At 46.3% G+C, this 18443-nt stretch overlaps 1 protein-coding gene across 2 annotated transcripts in view; it reads left to right on the top strand.

The window, feature by feature from the left end:
• Window positions 1–18443, top strand: part of PCNX4 (pecanex 4) — a 451861-nt gene that overhangs the window by 252981 nt on the left and 180437 nt on the right. For both annotated transcript variants that reach the window (XM_069638903.1, XM_069638904.1), the window contains exon 6: window positions 13849–13971. In XM_069638903.1, the coding sequence (XP_069495004.1) occupies window positions 13849–13971 (123 nt within the window). The remainder of the gene's footprint in view (window positions 1–13848; window positions 13972–18443) is intronic.

Consider the following 18443-nt stretch of genomic DNA (forward strand, 5'->3'; position numbering starts at 1 on the left):
TCACTGTATGTAACTATGTTTTCACTGTATCTATGTACTTACCTACCCTGTAACTAAGCTTCCAAGTATCCTTGTAATGTTTGCGCCCAGCTATCTGAGGGTTTTGGTTGCGCTTTATCAAATAAACAAACATACCTCTGCAATGGAACCAGGCCCTTCTTCCCTGCAAGTGGGAAAATCCTAAGCATCTTCATTTAGGAGTGGACATATTTCCCCTTCTCAAACCTGTCCCTTCTGCTTTTTGATGAGACACTTATAAAAGTGCAATAAGGAACTTCTCAATAAACCATAAATAACAGAAATAGTGCTTTAAATGTAGAAAGAAAGAGAAGTGGCTTTGGAAAAAGGGGATTGTGGGGGCTATGACACAAATGAAAGCACAGCACAGCACAAATATGGTGATATATTGGCGTATATGGGCATTTGAAAAGTGGGGATGTAACAATGTTTTCCATTCTAAATGCCAGAAATATACTATATTTATTTTAAAAAGGAAGTTTTAATGCACTGTCGTATATAAACACGATAACTGGGTTTGCAAGTAGAAAGGGCTGCTCGTTGGGAGGGTGGGAGGGGGAGTGAGCTTGGTGGGAAAACATCTTTGCTACTCCTACCCAACGATTCTGGAGTGGTAGGATGGTTTAAATAAAGAAATGATAAAGGAATTTATACGATTAGAGTCCCAAAAATGCCATAGTGGTAAGTGTGCATAAAAATATCATTCATTAAAAAATTGGGTCACAAAAATGTCTTTACGTTCAGTTTATATAAAGGAGTTCTTGCAGCCCTATTTAGTCAGTGTATTATTCATACATAGAATATATATATATATATATATATATATATATATATATATATATATATATATATATATATATCTTCTCAGAGGAAAGATGGCAATTTGTAATTGGTTCAAGTTTGCACCATATAGTATTACTTGCCAAACGTGACCCTCCCTATTTCTTTTATTGGACCATAAAATTAGAAGGAAGCAGACACGTACTCAAAAACTGAGTAGTAGATTCCATATCTTTTGCATGGTATGTATCCAGGCACTTATGAAAAGCACTTATGAATGACTTGTCTATGAAGTGGAACCCAGTCTCATAATCTTTCTCCTTCCTTGTGTGTTTAAGATGGGAGCTCTTTGAGGCTTGTCCCCCTCGTGTATGTTTAAGTCTTACGCATTGTAGGTGACTTTGGCAGGCCGCCATTTGTCATGGAAGATTGAGACCATCAAAGCAATGGACACCTCCCATCCATGACCCTTCATATTTGTTGCAAAGACATCGACAGGCACAGGTAAGTCTTAAGATATGAGTTTATTTAGGTTAAATAGGGAAAAGACCCCCAACATCAACATGGGCTCCCTACAGATACACTGAGCAAGATTAACTGACAAACTTAGAACTCTGAGAGTAGCGCAGTCCATAGCACTCTCTATGACCTCATCAGAACCAGAGGCATATAACATTCCATTCCACCCAGCTTTATTATGCTAGGTAGCTTAGGCTGCTATGTGAGCAGCAACATCGTAACAATATTCTTAACCAATACCCACCTAGGCTGTTTGGTTACACTGAAGGAAACTCTGTTCTCCCCGATGTCAAGACTCTCACTGATCAGTTCAAAACATTCCTGTGCATGAGACATTTGTAGTGCAGACGACTGTGGTCTCCCTGAACTCGATGGAGTCCCCCTAATAGGCTAACTTTTTCCTCTTTTGTTGAGGGTTTATAAGCAGATAGTTTTGAACCATCTTACTGGTTTGCTGTTTAGCAGCCCCTAATTATATAATGTATGTGCTTGCAACAAACTTCAAGCATTCTTATTTTAAGTGTAACACAATTCAAAAATAATGTATGAATCCATGTCAGATAATTGTGTGGTCTGGTTACTTTAATGTGGCGAAATGCATTGGAGGCCTGGAAATCCGTTCTTTGCTAAGGCTTCTTGAAAGGTTTCCTGTGCATAAAAGGATGGATTTTAGAACTAAAAACGCAGAAGTTACTGTGGATCGCTTTCTTTCTCACTGTATTCTGTTTCCTTGTGTTTGGTATATGAAAGAGGCTGGTGGCAGTGTAGAAAGTTAAGTTTCATGGCAGTTGACATGCTCCAAGTCCATAGATTCCTTGATGTTTCAAAACCCACTGCAGTCCCCAGACAAGCTTTGGATGTTGAGTATGTCCTTCAACAGCAAGTTTGTCTTAGTCGTAATGTGAGGCATGCAGGAAAAAGAAAGTATGACCATTGACATGTGTGGAAATGTTATGTAAAGTAACTGTGTAGTGTATAGCATCTGCTATTAGGGATGCTTCTTGGCCATTGGTCTTGTAGGAGAGAGCTGTGTGGGTTGAAGTAGTTGGTGGGGAAAGGGAGAAGAAAGATGCAAAACCTCCCATGTTGTTGCATGCAGTTTGGAAGAATCTCTTTTCTCTGTCCTAGTAAAATTGTGAGTTGGGTTAGTGCACATGCCATCTGTGTTGCCAGAGGGGAACCCCAAATGTTATAATTCATATTAAACAGCATGGCCTGCAGACTGTCACTTTATAAACCCAAGTAACCTCTATGAATCACAGGCCACATATGAAATACTTGCCCAACATGGCATGTCTGCTTGTGTCTACATGTGGTACAGAAGGTGCTTGCCCTGGCCGCTGCACCCCTTTCACTGCCAGAATGCGCCAAGGGTGTGGAGGGGAAGCAACAGGAACCCGTTCCTCTGCGTAGCTTGTGGTCTTAACTTCCCAAGGGTTGTGGGGTGATGGATGGATGGAGAGTGGGAGTTGCCTTGACCCTGTACCTCTCCTGATACGGCACAACTATTGGATTTGTCTGGAAGGTGCAAGAGGGGATAGGGGGAGGGCACCTAAACCCTGCACCCCTCCATTGACCCAACTGCACCTTCAGATAATTCTTGCATTGCGTTACAACTATGTACATTTAGCGCAATCCTCTCTTACTGGATACTCTAAGGCACTGCACTGTTTGGGGAGGCGGGGGGGGGCAGGTCGAGCGATTTTTGTTTCCTGGGCTACCATAGTGAGACACCACTTTATATTGTGGAATTCGTGCTTTTCAATTGAGTTCACTGCCATGCATTTCCTTGTTGATTTTTAATGACATTGATGCTTATCTTGCCCAGTACTGCAGCAGGAGTAAACATGTCCGTTGCAAGCTATTAGCTAGGCCCAAAGTCCCCACTCCTCAGTTCTCCAAAGTTACACAGTACATCCTTACTTACACCCCAAGGTGACTGGCAAGTACTCATTTTTAGGCCTGACTGCAGTACTTATGTTTGTCATCAGCTATTCTAAGCACCCTTGAATGTGGGGTTATGGTTATGTTCTTTGATGTCGACCAGAAGTGATTGTGTTCACTGGGTAGTGAGAGGGTGCCTGGAGGGGGGTCCTCTTCCCATAGTCTAGGTTGTGAAGTTTCTCTTTGTGTTGGACATATTTACTGAATTTAAGGTGTAATGTTGTGCCCACACTTTGTGCTTTGGTTCTCATTCATTGCATTTGTATGCAAACTTATGTGTTTGGTATTTGTGTTGTCCTGCAATATACCTGCATCGGAAGTCACTTTGGGGGTGGCTGCTTTTCAGATCTTTGTGCATTTAAATATTTTCCTTGGTTGGGGAGTGGTGCTCCTGTGTTGCATGGGCCTTGATGTCACTTGCAGGGAGTTCTGGGAATACCCCATTGTGACATATGGGGGTTGCTGGACACGAGGGACAAGGTTGAACCGGCTGCTTCCCGTTGTCTCATCATAGGTGGAATTCCCACAGACCTACTACTGCCCCAGCGACACAGCTCTTAGATGCAGGGACAATCACCTGGAATATATTCTGTAAGTGTGCAGATGTATGGCTCGGACACAGGTGGCATAGTTTTTGTTAATAAACTTTTATTAACCAGTAAAAGGTTTGGGAAAATGGCCTCTGTCCCTAAAGCTAAGAGGAGTTCCCCTGCCTCAAAGAAATCTAAAGAAAGCGTCAGGATGTCAAACAAATAGTCAGTCACTGTTGTGTCTCAAAAACCCTACTTCTGACCTTAACACTAAATACATAAATCTAATGTACAAGGGTGTTCTTTTCCATATTAAAGTGTTAATGGTAATTCTTGAATTCTTGCCAACAGAAAAGTCCCCAGTGTCTCAGGTGGTCAAAATGACAACAGAAATGTTTCAAAATGTATTACTCCAAGAATTGGGGTTTAGGTCCTTTCCCCTGGATTCCTTCTGGTTCTACTTTAGGAGTTTGTCTCCTTCCTGTGTGGTTTCTTGTTCGTTTTTTTATCTCCTTGGGTCCCAAATCCTGTATCTTCTTGAATGAACGCCACTGTATTATTAGGTTTTCATATGGGTGCGAGTCCCAGACTTGCAATACTGTATTATACCGGCTTGGTGTACTCTCCTGCCAAGCGTATGGTTTCTTCTGATAGTTCTTTTTTGCTTCCAGGGTCCCAGACCCTCTTATTCTCAGGTTCTCATATGGGTGCAAGTCCCAGACTTGCAATGCACTGCTGTGATAGCTTGGTTTACTCTCCTGCTAAACATATGCTTCCTTCTGTACTTTCTCTCTCTCTCTCTCTCTCTCTCTGGGGTCTGTAAGGAAGGTATCAAACAGTGAAGACAGACGCAGGTGATCTCAGTTCAATGGTGTTTATTGAACTTGAATGGGTTGATAGAACGCCTATCTAAACTAAATATAAGTATGGGAGCAAGCTACGACCATCAAATAATGATGCAGTCCTAGTCGAGTCTCTGTCAAAATGAAAGGGCCTATAATAATAAACCTATTGCCAATCCTTCTAAATACAAGAGAGTGTGGGGCAGTAATGTATGCAGCAAAGAAAAGTGTTCAAGAAATATGTCAGGATGGTTGAGCTGTTGGCTTCCCTTCCCCACGTTTTCAGCACGGGGCAGGCGGCATGTTCGAACTTCTCTGCCACGAGGACACAGTTCACAGTATAGACATCAGTGTCTCTTTTCCAATAACAGTCTCTTACTGCAGAGGGCCTGTCATAACAAACAAATGTCAACGTTCCATTTCCATTAGGATCTTCTCATTCACAAGTTCTGGCCTCCAGTATTTATCATGGTCTGCCTCCTTCAGGCTTGGACCCCTTTGTACGACAATTTTACTCTTAGTCTCCCTCGTACGGGCTTAAATCCTAAATCAAAGACTTTCAAATGTGCAATGGGTTTTGATTAAACCGTTGCAGGACCACTTCGTTTCACTTCATACGATATTCTCATCAATCTCTTGGCTTTAGTTTCTTTTAGCAGGATACCTTCAATTGAGCACACGGTGCCAGACCACTCTGTTAATGGTATCGTAACTTTCTGTCTCAAGTTAAAACATTCATCAGCAGTTTAGCTTTATTCCCATCTGTCATCACACGCGTTTAACAATGTTCATTCCAGCGTTCGTTATACAAAGTTGCCGCTTGCAGCCTTGACCTCAACACAGACCGGTCTTGCATCGGACTCCCCAACTCACTGGCTGTCTTGAGATCTCTAATGCTTCTTTGCTCTTGGTGCCAAGGATGATACCCCGGCGGCTGCCGCTCCTCCCCACCTTGGTTGGTTACGCGGGAGGGCCTTTGGTATCGCTGCCAAACAATGTAGGAGTCTTCAGTCTGATTTCCTGGCCTTATGCTTTCTGCTTCGAAGGTTTCTGGAAAATAATGGCATCTTGCTGTAAAAGGTCAAAGGTATTTCCCTCCTTGCAAACCCTTCTTGGTTTCCCGTCTTTCTCCCCTTGTTCAGCTGCCGACTCAAAACTGCTGTTCCTTCATGTGTTTTGCCTCGCTCAGAGTGTGCTCTTGTGCTCCGCCTTTTATCCGTGTGGGGAAGTTTAATGGAAGTCAGGTGTAAGTGATTGTCAGTAATTGCCTGACGTTGCCTGGCCATAGTAGCGAGACATGTCGGGTACACTGCTCGACCGTGAGTCTGTTTTCTCCCTGAGTGGGCTGTACGTGTGCAAGTGTTGGAGAAGGGAAGGGAAATGGGAGGGGGGTAAAGTTGCTGCCTATCCTACCTGATAGGATGGGGTAAAGGTGTTACAGGGGGATGCATACCGCGTCTCGCCATCCGGTGTCCCACTCTCCGAAGACCCCTCACCCAGGTGATACTCCCGCACTGGTCCACGCCCAGGGTCTAGAGCCAAAGGCGATGGCCGTGCCCTGGCCACCTAATAGAGAGATCCCTGGGGACTAGCGGGTGAGGCACCTTCTGGTTTCTCACAGGTCTGTGGGAAACTAGGTGTCTCACCTGCTAGTCCCCGGGGATCGGTCATCCAGGTGGTTAGGACACAGCCATCGCTTTTGGATCCAGTTCCTGGGGGTGGACCAGTGCAAAAGGATCAACTGGGTGAGAGATCTTCGGGGAGTGGGTGTGAGCGTCTTCTGGGTTTCCTCGTTGGAGCATGGCTCTCTGTGTTGGTTTTCCTCTGATATTTTGTACTTCCTTTGACCATTCAAATGCTGTGAGAGACTAGACAGTTCACTCCGGTTCTCTGGAGTGATCTTCATACTCTTGGTCATCTTCTTCCCTGTACTTGTAATGGAGTTTTTATGGAAAGCAGTATTTTCAGGGCTGCTAGCCTGGTCTAACACACTAGGTTGGTTGACCCTACAACTAAGGCTATTGGTACTGGTTAGGAACAGGGAAGGGGAGTTTGGCTTGGGCAAAGAGAGAGGGTCTAACGAAGCGGAGGTATACCACATTCTCTCGCAAGGCTCATCCCTGATCCCATAAGGGGCTTCCTATCCCATGTGATCCTCCCCCAGGGGGACTATTGTACTGTGGATGAACCGCCCAGGCCTCACGGGAAAGGTCTCCCCCTGACATCCAGATTCATCAAAATTCCCAAAGGACTTCAAGTGCCGAAATGTTTTGTTAATTAATCTGTTGGCCAACGGTCTGTAGTGACCAACCCATCCCGGTTTGCGTTGTTACAAGCACACTTGTAGGTTTCCTTGTTGGGAGGGAGCTGCCATGTTATCTGAGAAAAGTCTGGGAGCGGAGCATGGTGTACTCCCTCCAGCGCAAACATCACGAGGTACACACCAGCAGAGGGACAAAACTGCGAAGTACTGTGGGCCCGCCGAGAAGAATGGAAGAATATCCAAGATGATGCTGCCCACAGCAGACACTTTAAAAACCTTGTTGGCCCTTATCAACTTAATGAACCAATGCAGAGTTTCTTTAACCAATTTAACCAATAAAGCTCTTAGAGTCGTTAAAGTAACAATTGGGAATAACAATTTGCAGGTGAAGCGACTAAGTCAAACCGGGATCAACCAATCGGAAGAATGTTTAACCATCCTAGTTCGTGGACTGATAAAACGGTGCAAAGGTTTCTCTAATCCCACTATGAGGAAGCTGCCATGTTATCTGACAAATGATTCTTTACTCCAGCATAGACGCAGCGAGGTAGACGCCAGCAGGTCAGCGACTGTGGAGCACCATGAGCACGCCGAGAGGAATGGAGGTAAATCCAAGACGGTGCCCCCCACCACAGATACTTTTAAAACAGTTATGGTACTGATTAACTACACTGGACTTAATGAAACCATGAACCAATGCTGCCCGTTAACCAATAAAGCTCTAAATAGGGTTGTTAAAGGAAATAGTATGAATAACCAATTCTGTATTCAGAGACGGAGCCAAACGAGGAATAACCATTCAGAAGAGCTCTTAAAAACACATCCCTAGCCTATGGAGCCTAAAACGGGCTGGGGAAATCTAGTATGGTGGGGGGAGATTCCTTGAGGTACCAGAGATACTGATCTACTATTCCGGGATGTAAGAGGAGAGGCTAAGATAGGAGAGCAGCAAGCATATGACTCCGCCCAAAGATGGATCTGCTACTCTGCAGGAAGGCTGAAGACAGGTGGATGATCCTAAAAGCCCTAGAAGGATCGAGTAACCAGCATGATTAGGGGAATGCCTGTTAGATCTTTGAGGGAGGAACTTGAGGGCCATGTCAATTGGCCTACCACCTGCAAACCCTATGAAAGTGTAGCAGAGGACCCTGGCCCATGGCAAAAGTGCATTAAAAGATCAGCTGTCTAAAAAGCACCCTTCCTGGTGGGAGGGAGAGAAATACCTTTTCACCTAGACTTGTGAAACGAGGTAGGGAGTCGGCGAGTGAAGGAGGGAGGGATGGACAATGCTGTCAGATTGACCCTATTCCCTAATTATTTTGGTTTGAGCACATGGCCACTGATTGTAAGGATATCGACTAGTGTGATTTCGAGAGGAGGGAGCCATTTTGAGGGTGGGCGAGAAGGGGGTTTGTTTCCTTGACCTGTGTAGGTATCACAGGGCCTTCACGATGTGTTCTCAATTCCTGGATAGGGATGGCAGGTAGGGATCCAGCAGGGAGGCTATCCTTGGAATAGGAAAGAACTCCTTACTGATTTTGGATGTGTCTCCATGGGAAAAATGTAAGCCTAAAGATTTATAACAAATACATTCATTAGAAATCCTGGTCGAACCTGGATATTTTATTAATCTGACAAATTTGGGTTGATGGGAAGATACTTTCCTGGACTTGCTGATGTTCACGTTTAAGCTGGGAAATGGAGGTCAGTCTTCATGCTCTATGATGAACATGTTGGAAGCTCTGCTTTCAGCGCAGAACCTTGCAGGAATACTCTTCTTTCTGTGTCAAGTTCTTGCTTTTTGCCAGCATCTTCCCTATACAACTTTGTAGAGAAGGGTGGAGTGGAGAAACTTGGCGAATATCTGTGATTGGTGGTTGGAAGAACCGCATCAGGAGTTCAACCAACTAACATGATCCAAGGTCTGATTGTGCCTACTAATGGCGAGGCTGAACCTCAACTTGCATTACACCCACCATATGTGTATCTTTTGACTTTCCTGGTCGCTGGCACCAGATGTTGTCATGTAGGCTGGCAGACTGCCGTCACTGAGCATGGCAGAGAAACTTGTGCTCACATTTTCTTGTCGTGCAATTTGCTAAGTGTTTAGTGATCGAATGTCAGAACTCGCATTGTCATGATTTCTGGATGAAGTCTGCCTTAGGAACCTTTGTCAGTCCTCTTTGGGATGTTTCTGCAAGACTTGCAAATGTCAAAAGCCCTCAGTCTGCTGCTATTTTGCGGAAACTATGGGCAAAAGAGATCTTGAATTCCTGGAAGAAATAAACTTAGACTCTCGTGTGAGGGCTAGATCCCGGACCTTGTGACTATTTCAGCTAGGGAGAAGGTTATGTTCACCATAAACCACAATCCGGTTAGGTAGAATTTAATATGGATGTGTTCAACATTTATCCTTAAATTCATTGGTGTTTGTCTTGTTGTCTGCTCCTTGTTGCCGGTCTGTCAACATCCTTTTGTTTGCATAGTGTTCATCTCAAGTATAGAGGATACAGAAATGTTGCTTAATGCTTGTACAACAGGATACATTAGTACATGGCTTGCCTTGCTATTATGGTTTGGATGTGGCAACTGTGTGTTTACCTTATGCCCTTGGCTTTGGTGGGCTACCTAAGGGTCTGCTGCTGTTGATGTCATGTCTCTGTCCTTAGTATTATGATTTATTGAAATGTGTTTAAAAAAAAAACATTGATCAGTTTCTTACGGACCATCACACTGTAGACATCTCCTGAGTACAGCTAGGCTCTACCCATACCTGTTTTTCAGGGATATAGGTCTACTAGGATTTATCGTGTTTTCCTATGTCGCACAAACTATGCTTGGAAGAAGATGTAGTTTAGTGACCTAGGTTTGGGACTGTGATCTCAGGTAACGTGGACTCTTATCTCGTTGTGCCCTCTTGAACACATTTTGACAGCCTGCGCCCATCATTTTACCTCTGTTCCCTTATGTTCCAAATCGAGACTATTTGTAAACGAGGCAAAGGCCCATACGGTAGTATTATAAACAATCCTCTCGGCCCTGCATCTTAGAACGATGGCTGCTGAACGTGCTCTATTGCTGAATACAATTGATTTATGAATTCAGCTTTATAAATCAACAACACAGGTGGCAAAGCCGCTGACGCAAACTCCTGAGCTGTAAATGACAGGGTGGGCAAGACCTGTCAATGTACCTGCATGTTTTGTGTATTCCTTGAGGAAAAGCCTGGTGCATTCTGCTCTCACTAAAATCCTAGTGACCAATATGCATATATAAGTAAAATGTGTGCTTGATTTTTTTTGTTAGTTTTTTTTTTGTATGTATGATGTGCCCTTGCATGAGGGGATGGTTCAGGGCACACTAAAAAGAGTGATTCAACGACCTATTTTAAAAAAACATATATCTATTTTTAAAAGTACCTTAGATTTGAAGGTGTTAGAATCCTACAATGGTCAGTGATTGATCAGTTTAAAGGCCATTTAGGGAAACGTCTCCATTCAGTCTGGGTTCAGGCCTAAGCATGGAACAGAGTTTGCACTAGTTGAGGTACAGGGTAACTTAATCACTCTGGCGGAAACAGGTGTCACCTTGTTGCTTATACTTTAGAACCTTTGTGACCCTCAACACCATTTGCTTTTTACGATTTTGCTGTCAAGTTTGTTAACGTTCACAGAGTTGGATCTATACACTTTTGAGTGGTTTGCCACAGATTTGGGGGATTGTCTTTGGTACAGGTGGGAAGCCGCTTGTCTACTTGATACTTAAACTTGATATCGGAAACTTTATACTTATCCAATGGTCTCCGGGGTTCGCAGTACAATTTAATATCTATATTGGCCCTTTTTCCAGCTTGCCATTCAAATGCTGATAATACTCCAATGTATTTAACCTTGAATGGTGGGCCACACAGAGTAGAGGTTTTGTTGGATTGTCTTGGGGCAGTTAGTGCTTGGATGCGAGATCACGCCAATAAAACGGGGGCGATCTTCTTTGAAGGTGCCACTGTGCCTCAACATCTAATTCTGCTCTCCTTACCTGATTTCTATCCACATGAAATTTCCATCAAGACTCGATAAATAAACTTTGGATGAAACCTAGTTCGTCAAGTGAAGTCTACAGGCCAGGGTGTTTTTATTTATAGCTACACAACCCTAAATCTGCGCTTCCTTTAATCCCCCATACTGATGACCCCCATATGATGGGTGCACATGCTCATTCATTCCTAGATTATCACAATGCCCTTCATGCTGAGTTAGGAGAGGGGCACTTGCAGCACCCTCAGGTTGCTCAGAATGCTGAGGTTAGGCTAGTCGGTGGTTTGAGAAAGAGACCATGTTAGCAACTTAAGGCTACATTGACCCTATAGTCAGGCCCATATTACATTTTAATTTAGGGATTCTTATCTGAAGAAATGTTCATCATGAGGCCCTTTCTTATTTTAGTAAGAACATCTTGCCTTAGACCCCTTGTCCCATCGCTAGTAAGGTGTCAAACTGAGTGCCAGAGAAATCCGAGTTCAGGGTCAACGTTTGTGGAATAGGTTACCTCCTGACTCAAATCTCATTGCTCAAGTCACGTCCGAAGTCTGGTTTTCCACTGATGGGAACTTTCTTTTGACTATTGAATTATGCTGTGCTTTCTTGACATTATTGGTGGTTTGTTCGGCACCTAATAACTGTTTGCACCCGCTCGTTAGAATTATTTTACAGGTGAGACATATGAACATTCTAGTAAGCGCCCTTTATGCAAATGACAAACAGTCTTTACCGACCTTCCAGAGATAGCAGTCTAATGGGAAATGTACTATTTTCTCCAGAAGTCAACACATTTCGATTTCTTGTGAGAAGATGTAGTCTAGTGAGTATGTTGATAACTGTGGTCCCAACTGTTTATTTTTAATCCATACTCCCCCCCCCCCCCCCCCCCCAATGTGTAATTCTGAGGAAATCTTTTCCATACATCATCATTCCCTTATATGGCAAAATATGGAGCGGTTAGAAACGAGGTAGATGTATGTGAATGTAATGAACTAAAATGTTTAGAGCTGGTTCCTGGGCTTCATTGATTTACACATTTGGCATATGGCTTTAAACCATATCCATCGAAGGGCTATTATACAAAGTTACCATTTTAATCTGTTATAAAGGTGGGTGCCTGTTACTGTACCTATTACTGTAAGATGCATCTTACCTTTAAAAAGATTTAAGCACATACATTGTAGAAACTGCCGAAAGCAATACAATTTAAAATGACTTTTGCAATTACATTTCACTGTAAAGTCAAAAATGTGCCCTGTTTTTCAGATAGTACTTTATTAATCGGAGCCTGATGGCACGGGTGGGATAGCCATTGGGTACCTTGAATGCCTGGCCTAGTGGTCTGAGGGACATTAAAGCAGGGATTCGGGTGCTAGACTTTTAGCGCCTGTTTGGCTTCTGGCAGCTGCCCAATGTACCTTCTCTGGAATCGGCATTAAGCAACAGGCAACCTTTCTTGGACCCCACAAACCCCCCTACCGCCGGCATGGGCTTAATTTTAGGTGGGGGGGACAGGGGTGTTTGTCCCCCCAACTTTAATGGGACACCATTTTGTCCCCATTCATTTGGCTGGGGCACCTTTTCTTCAGATGTCATGTCCCCCCAAATATGTTCAGCAAAGTTACTCCACTGCCTACCGTACATCCTGTCCTCCAGATCACAACTTTGTCCTCCCGGACAGGACTTCGTCAGTCCTCCCTTATTTAAAAATAATCATTTGCACAGCTTTGTTCGTCTGATTTGTTGCAGTAAGCTTTTGGCAATAGCAGTTATGGGTTGCTGGTTATCCTGTTTGTGTGTTTAAAAAAAATGAATTTGTCAAGCCATGTGCATCATTGTGTTCTTGTTTGCTTTCTTGTAATGAGCTGCAAGATAAATTGGAGCTCCCTTTGCCACAGTCTAAAGTGAATAGATAATATTTAGCCAACAATCAAATACATTCGTTTTTGCACAATACAGGACTGGCAGCACCAGCATTGAGTTGATGTTTGTTTGTTTAACATTTGTATCGCGCACCAGGTACCGTAAGGCTTAAGGGCGCTTAGAAACGACAACACAAACAATAAGAAAATATACAGGAGTGGAAACCAACTCAAGACAGGTTCATATGCAAAAATCATACACAGGTCTGGTCCGGCCTACGAAAAGAGTGCGGTTTTCAGCCCCTTTTTAAAGATTTCCACAGAGGTGGTAGTCCTCAATGTAACTGCCAACGAGTTCCACTTAAGGGGTGCTGCTGAGATGAAGGCTGAGTCTCTGGATTTTTTTGGTTTTCAAACGTGGCATAGCCAGAGTGTTTGTTTCATCCGAACGAAGGGATCGGATGTTATTTTTAACTGAGATTAGTTCTTTCAAATAAAGTGGCATAACTCTGTGTATGCATTTTTGAGTGATGAGGAGAAGCCTAAACATAATCCTGGCCTGCACCGGTAACCAGTGCAGGCTACGCCGAGCCTCCGACACGTGGTCTCTTCTTGATAGGCCTTTCACTACCCTAACTGAGCCATTCTGTATGACCAGCAGCCGATGGATGTCCGATAGCGGCAACCCTACAAGTAGACTACAGCAATAGTCAATCTTGGAGCCGATTATGGCTCTTGACTGGGTTTCGGCATTAGATTCTGATATAAAAGGTCTAAGGCAGCGAAACAGCTTAAGAAAATATGAAGTTATGAGTTACTATGGTAAGTATATTTTCCTTAATACATTGAGTTTTATTAGGCTGTACATTAGAGGAGAGATTTTAGGTCAGTATCATAATGTCAGTGGTTGACTTCAGAAACAATATGTGTATCTTGTTGAGTTGCATATTTTGTTATATATTCCTAGACCTGTGCAGAGTTTCAGAGTCTGTTAATAGGCCCCATATGAAAACACCTTTTCAAGATTGCCTGATGCAGCTCTTTTTATTGCAGGTATGGCAACATACAGAGAATGCTTTGTTAGAGATGGTGGTTGTATCAATAGGACAGCTGTTCCTGTTCAATACAAGTATGTGGTGGAATGTAGGATTGAATACAGGAATTCGGCTTTTACTGGTAAGCATAATTTAGGTTTTGTTTTGTGAATTAAATTGCTGTTTTATGATGTTATCCAGCATAAAGCAACATGCTTTTAATTGCCATTTTGTATAAAATAAGGCATAATTCAGTGTGTTTAATGTGAATACTGTGAAGAAGACAGTAGATCAACTCAGAAGCTACTGGAGGTCGATATAACATGTTTGGGGAAATGCACCCTGATCGTGTCCGTGCCATGACATTTTGATTGTGTGTGTAGTAGTCACTTAGTTTTAATAGGTTTTCTAGAAGATGGAGTGGCTTTGTCTTTTTGCTCTAGTTAAAAAAGGCATAGAATTTCACAATCGTGTGATCTTCTGGTTGGATATGTATATTGTTTAAGGACCCCTTGGGATTGGGGGTTTCAGTCTCTTTTATGGGAGGGGTCCATGTATTGAATGGAGGGGGATTCTGACACTGTCGACGGGGGATAGCAGACGGATACTACCGGAAAAAGAAAAGTGTTGAATTCATACAGGGATTTAGCGCTCATCAAGAACATTTACCCTGAATAATTATTGAATGCGAACTAACGCCTGGATTGTGCCAAACAGGAAGACATTACATCTATGCTAATACGCATGCAGGGTAAAACTTAATATCTCACTATAACTAAATTCAGCCGTTGCAAGCTACTTGCATGTGTTGTCCTATTAATTGTATGTGCTTAGCACTAACATTGACACCAGGTTGGTCCTGTCTGTGGATCAGATGTAGTATTTCAAAATTGGGTACTCCCAGTTTTTTGTTATCGGGGGGACGACACTATCAATGGGAGACTGATACGCTGAAAGCAAAGGATAATAGGTCGACTACCCCTACCTTAAGACCCTAAGTCACACAGGGTTAAATCCAAGGTAATCTCATGCAATTTTAAGATTACTCATACCACACGTGATTATCAAAAATATTTTTCTTTTTATTGTTCAGACAACACATGCCTAAAATAAAAAAGGCTTTCTAACGCCTAAATCTATAAAAACAAACTGTGCTAATCACTTACAATCTAACTAGTGTGGACACACCAGACCTTTCAAGATGCCAAATTACATGGAGAAAGGTAACGGGAAAAACAGTGTATATTACTGCCAGCATGAATACATATAATCTCAAGGAAGAATCAAATATATTAGAACCTCCCAACTGTAATGTATGCCTCAAAGGTTTTGTGACCAGAGCGGGTGATCTAGTTCTGTTATATTTATTAACCACTCTGTGCTAATTTACCTACGTTAATATAGGGTAACTGAGAGTTACTTAATACACGCCAGCTACCCTTTAACAAATTACTGAAATGAGAGATAGGAATCGGAGAAGTGAAAAAGTTCCTATTAGCAAGTCGACATATGTTTCGGCCTTTCTGACACATACGGAATTCTCTCTTGGTGCCGTTGGTTCCGATGGTAATAATGGCCGTCTTCAGGACAGAGAAAATGTTGTTGTTGTCAGTAATTGATACTTTCCCATTAATAGAACATATGAGTGTTTCTCAATTTCTTTGGGACGTATAAGGAAACTTTATCGGCAGTTTAATCCGGCTCCTAAACGGATGCCGCGCATTCAATTTATTTTCATGCACTGTATCTTTAATGTTTTTAACTTGTGACGAACTGGTGAAAGCAAAGAATCTCCACTCAGCTTAGTTCACGGTGGTGCTGTGTTCAAAGTGGTAGCACTTTCCTCTGTTAATATGGGTGGGCAGCAGCTCCAGAAAGGAACCAGTATAGCTCCTGGCTTGCATTCGTATAAATCAGGCATCTGCTGTTTCACCAGAGAAATGTCTGTGGATCAGATGTGAATGCTCTATTTTTCTAATGATCCCTGTAGAGAAAAAAAGCAATTAAATTACTTCACCAGAACCCCAACCTAAGCTCCCCTCTCGTTTTAGTAGGCTGATGCCTTCTGCCTTCACTAAAATAATTTTAAAGCAGTTAGTCTCCAACAAAATCTAATCTTTGGAAGAGTATGGATGGTTTTTCCTTCCTTACTGCATTGGAATCTAATCCACAAAAATGCACTCACACTCCACTTTTTCTGATGTCTCCCTCGCTCTCTCCCTCATTCTCCCTCGCTCTCTCCCTCATTCTCCCTCGCTCTCTCCCTCATTCTCCCTCGCTCTCTCCCTCATTCTCCCTCGCTCTCTCCCTCATTCTCCCTCGCTCTCTCCCTCATTCTCCCTCGCTCTCTCCCTCATTCTCCCTCGCTCTCTCCCTCATTCTCCCTCGCTCTCTCCCTCATTCTCCCTCGCTCTCCCTCGCTCTCTCTCCCTCGCTCTCTCCCTCGCTCTCTCCCTCGCGCTCTCTCCCTCGCTCTCTCTCCCTCGCTCTCTCCCTCGCTCTCTCTCCCTCATTCTCTCCCTCATTCTCTCCCTCATTCTCTCCCTCATTCTCTCCCTCATTCTCTCTCTCATTCTCTCTCCCTCATTCTCTCCCTCATTCTCTCTCCCTCATTCTCTCCCCTGCTCTCTGCCTCATTCTCCCCTGCTCTCTGCCTCATTCTCCCCTGCTCTCTGCCTCATTCTCCCCTGCTCTCTGCCTCATTCTCCCCTGCTCTCTGCCTCATTCTCCCCTGCTCTCTGCCTCATTCTCCCCTGCTCTCTGCCTCATTCTCCCCTGCTCTCTGCCTCATTCTCCCCTGCTCTCTGCCTCATTCTCCCCTGCTCTCTGCCTCATTCTCCCCTGCTCTCTGCCTCATTCTCCCCTGCTCTCTGCCTCATTCTCCCCTGCTCTCTGCCTCATTCTCCCCTGCTCTCTGCCCCATTCTCCCCTGCTCTCTGCCCCATTCTCCCCTGCTCTCTCCCTCAGTCCCCTCCCCCCCGAGCTGTCTCCCTCAGTCCCCTCCCCCCCGAGCTGTCTCCCTCAGTCCCCTCCCCCCGAGCTGTCTCCCTCAGTCCCCTCCCCCCGAGCTGTCTCCCTCAGTCCCCTCCCCCCGAGCTGTCTCCCTCAGTCCCCTCCCCCCGAGCTGTCTCCCTCAGTCCCCCCCCCCCCGAGCTGTCTCCCTCAGCCCCCCCCGGCTGACTCCCTCAGCCCCCCCCCGGCTGACTCCCTCAGCCCCCCCCCAGCTGACTCCCTCAGCCCCCCCCAGCTGACTCCCTCAGCCCCCCCCCGGCTGTCTCCCTCAGTCCCCCCCGGCTGTCTCCCTCAGTCCCCCCCGGCTGTCTCCCTCAGTCCCCCCCCGGCTGTCTCCCTCAGTCCCCCCCGGGCTGTCTCCCTCAGTCTCTCCCCCTTCCCCCCCGGGCTGTCACTCAGTCTCTCCCCCTTCCCCCCCGGCTGACTCACTCAGTCTCTCCCCCTCCACCCCCCCCGGCTGACTCACTCAGTCTCCCCCCCGGCTGACTCACTCAGTCTCCCCCCCGGCTGACTCACTCAGTCTCCCCCCCCCCCCCGGCTGACTCACTCAGTCTCCCCCGCCCCGGCTGACTCACTCAGTCTCCCCCCCCCCCCGGCTGACTCACTCAGTCTCCCCCCCCCCCCCGGCTGACTCACTCAGTCTCCCCCCCCCCCCGGCTGTCTCCCTCAGTCCCCCCCCGGCTGTCTCCCTCAGTCCCCCCCCGGCTGTCTTCCTCAGGCCCCCCCCCACCCCGGCTGTTTCCCTCAGTCCCCCCCCGGCTGTTTCCCTCAGTTCCCCCCCCCCTGGCTGTTTCCCTCAGTTCCCCCCCCCGGCTGTTTCCCTCAGTTCCCCCCCCCGGCTGTCTCCCTCAGTTCCCCCCCCCGGCTGTCTCCCTCAGTTCCCCCCCCCGGCTGTCTCCCTCAGTTCCCCCCCCCGGCTGTCTCCCTCAGTTCCCCCCCCGGCTGTCTCCCTCAGTCTCTGTCTCTCCCCCCCTGGGCTGTCACTCAGTCTCCCCCCCCCGGCTGTTTCCCTCAGTCCCCCCCCCCCGGCTGTTTCCCTCAGTCCCCCCCCCCGGCTGTTTCCCTCAGTTCCCCCCCCGGCTGTCTCCCTCAGTTCCCCCCCCTCCCCGGCTGTCTCCCCCTGGACTGTCTCCCCCCCCACCAGGCTGTCTCCCTCAGCCCCCCCCGGCTGTCTCCCTCAGCCCCCCCCCCGGCTGACTCCCTCCAGTCCCCCCCCGGCTGTCTCCCTCAGTCCCCCCCCCCCGGCTGTCTCCCTCAGTCCCCCCCCGGCTGTCTCCCTCAGTCCCCCCCCCGGCTGTCTCCCTCAGTCCCCCCCCCGGCTGTCTCCCTCAGTCCCCCCCCCGGCTGTCTCCCTCAGTCCCCCCCCGGCTGTCTCCCTCAGTCCCCCCCCGGCTGTCTCCCCCCCGGCTGTCTCCCTCAGTCCCCCCCCGGCTGTCTCTCTCAGTCCCTGTCTCTCCCCCCCCCCCGGGCTGTCACTCAGTCTCTCCCCCTTCCCCCCCGGGCTGTCACTCAGTCTCTCCCCCTTCCCCCCCGGGCTGTCACTCAGTCTCTCCCCCTTCCCCCCCGGGCTGGTCACTCAGTCTCTCCCCCTTCCCCCCCGGG

This window comes from Ambystoma mexicanum, chromosome 14 (genome assembly GCF_040938575.1).
Source record: "Ambystoma mexicanum isolate Mex_15411 chromosome 14, UKY_AmexF1_1, whole genome shotgun sequence".
NCBI classification, from domain to species: Eukaryota; Metazoa; Chordata; class Amphibia; order Caudata; family Ambystomatidae; genus Ambystoma; species Ambystoma mexicanum.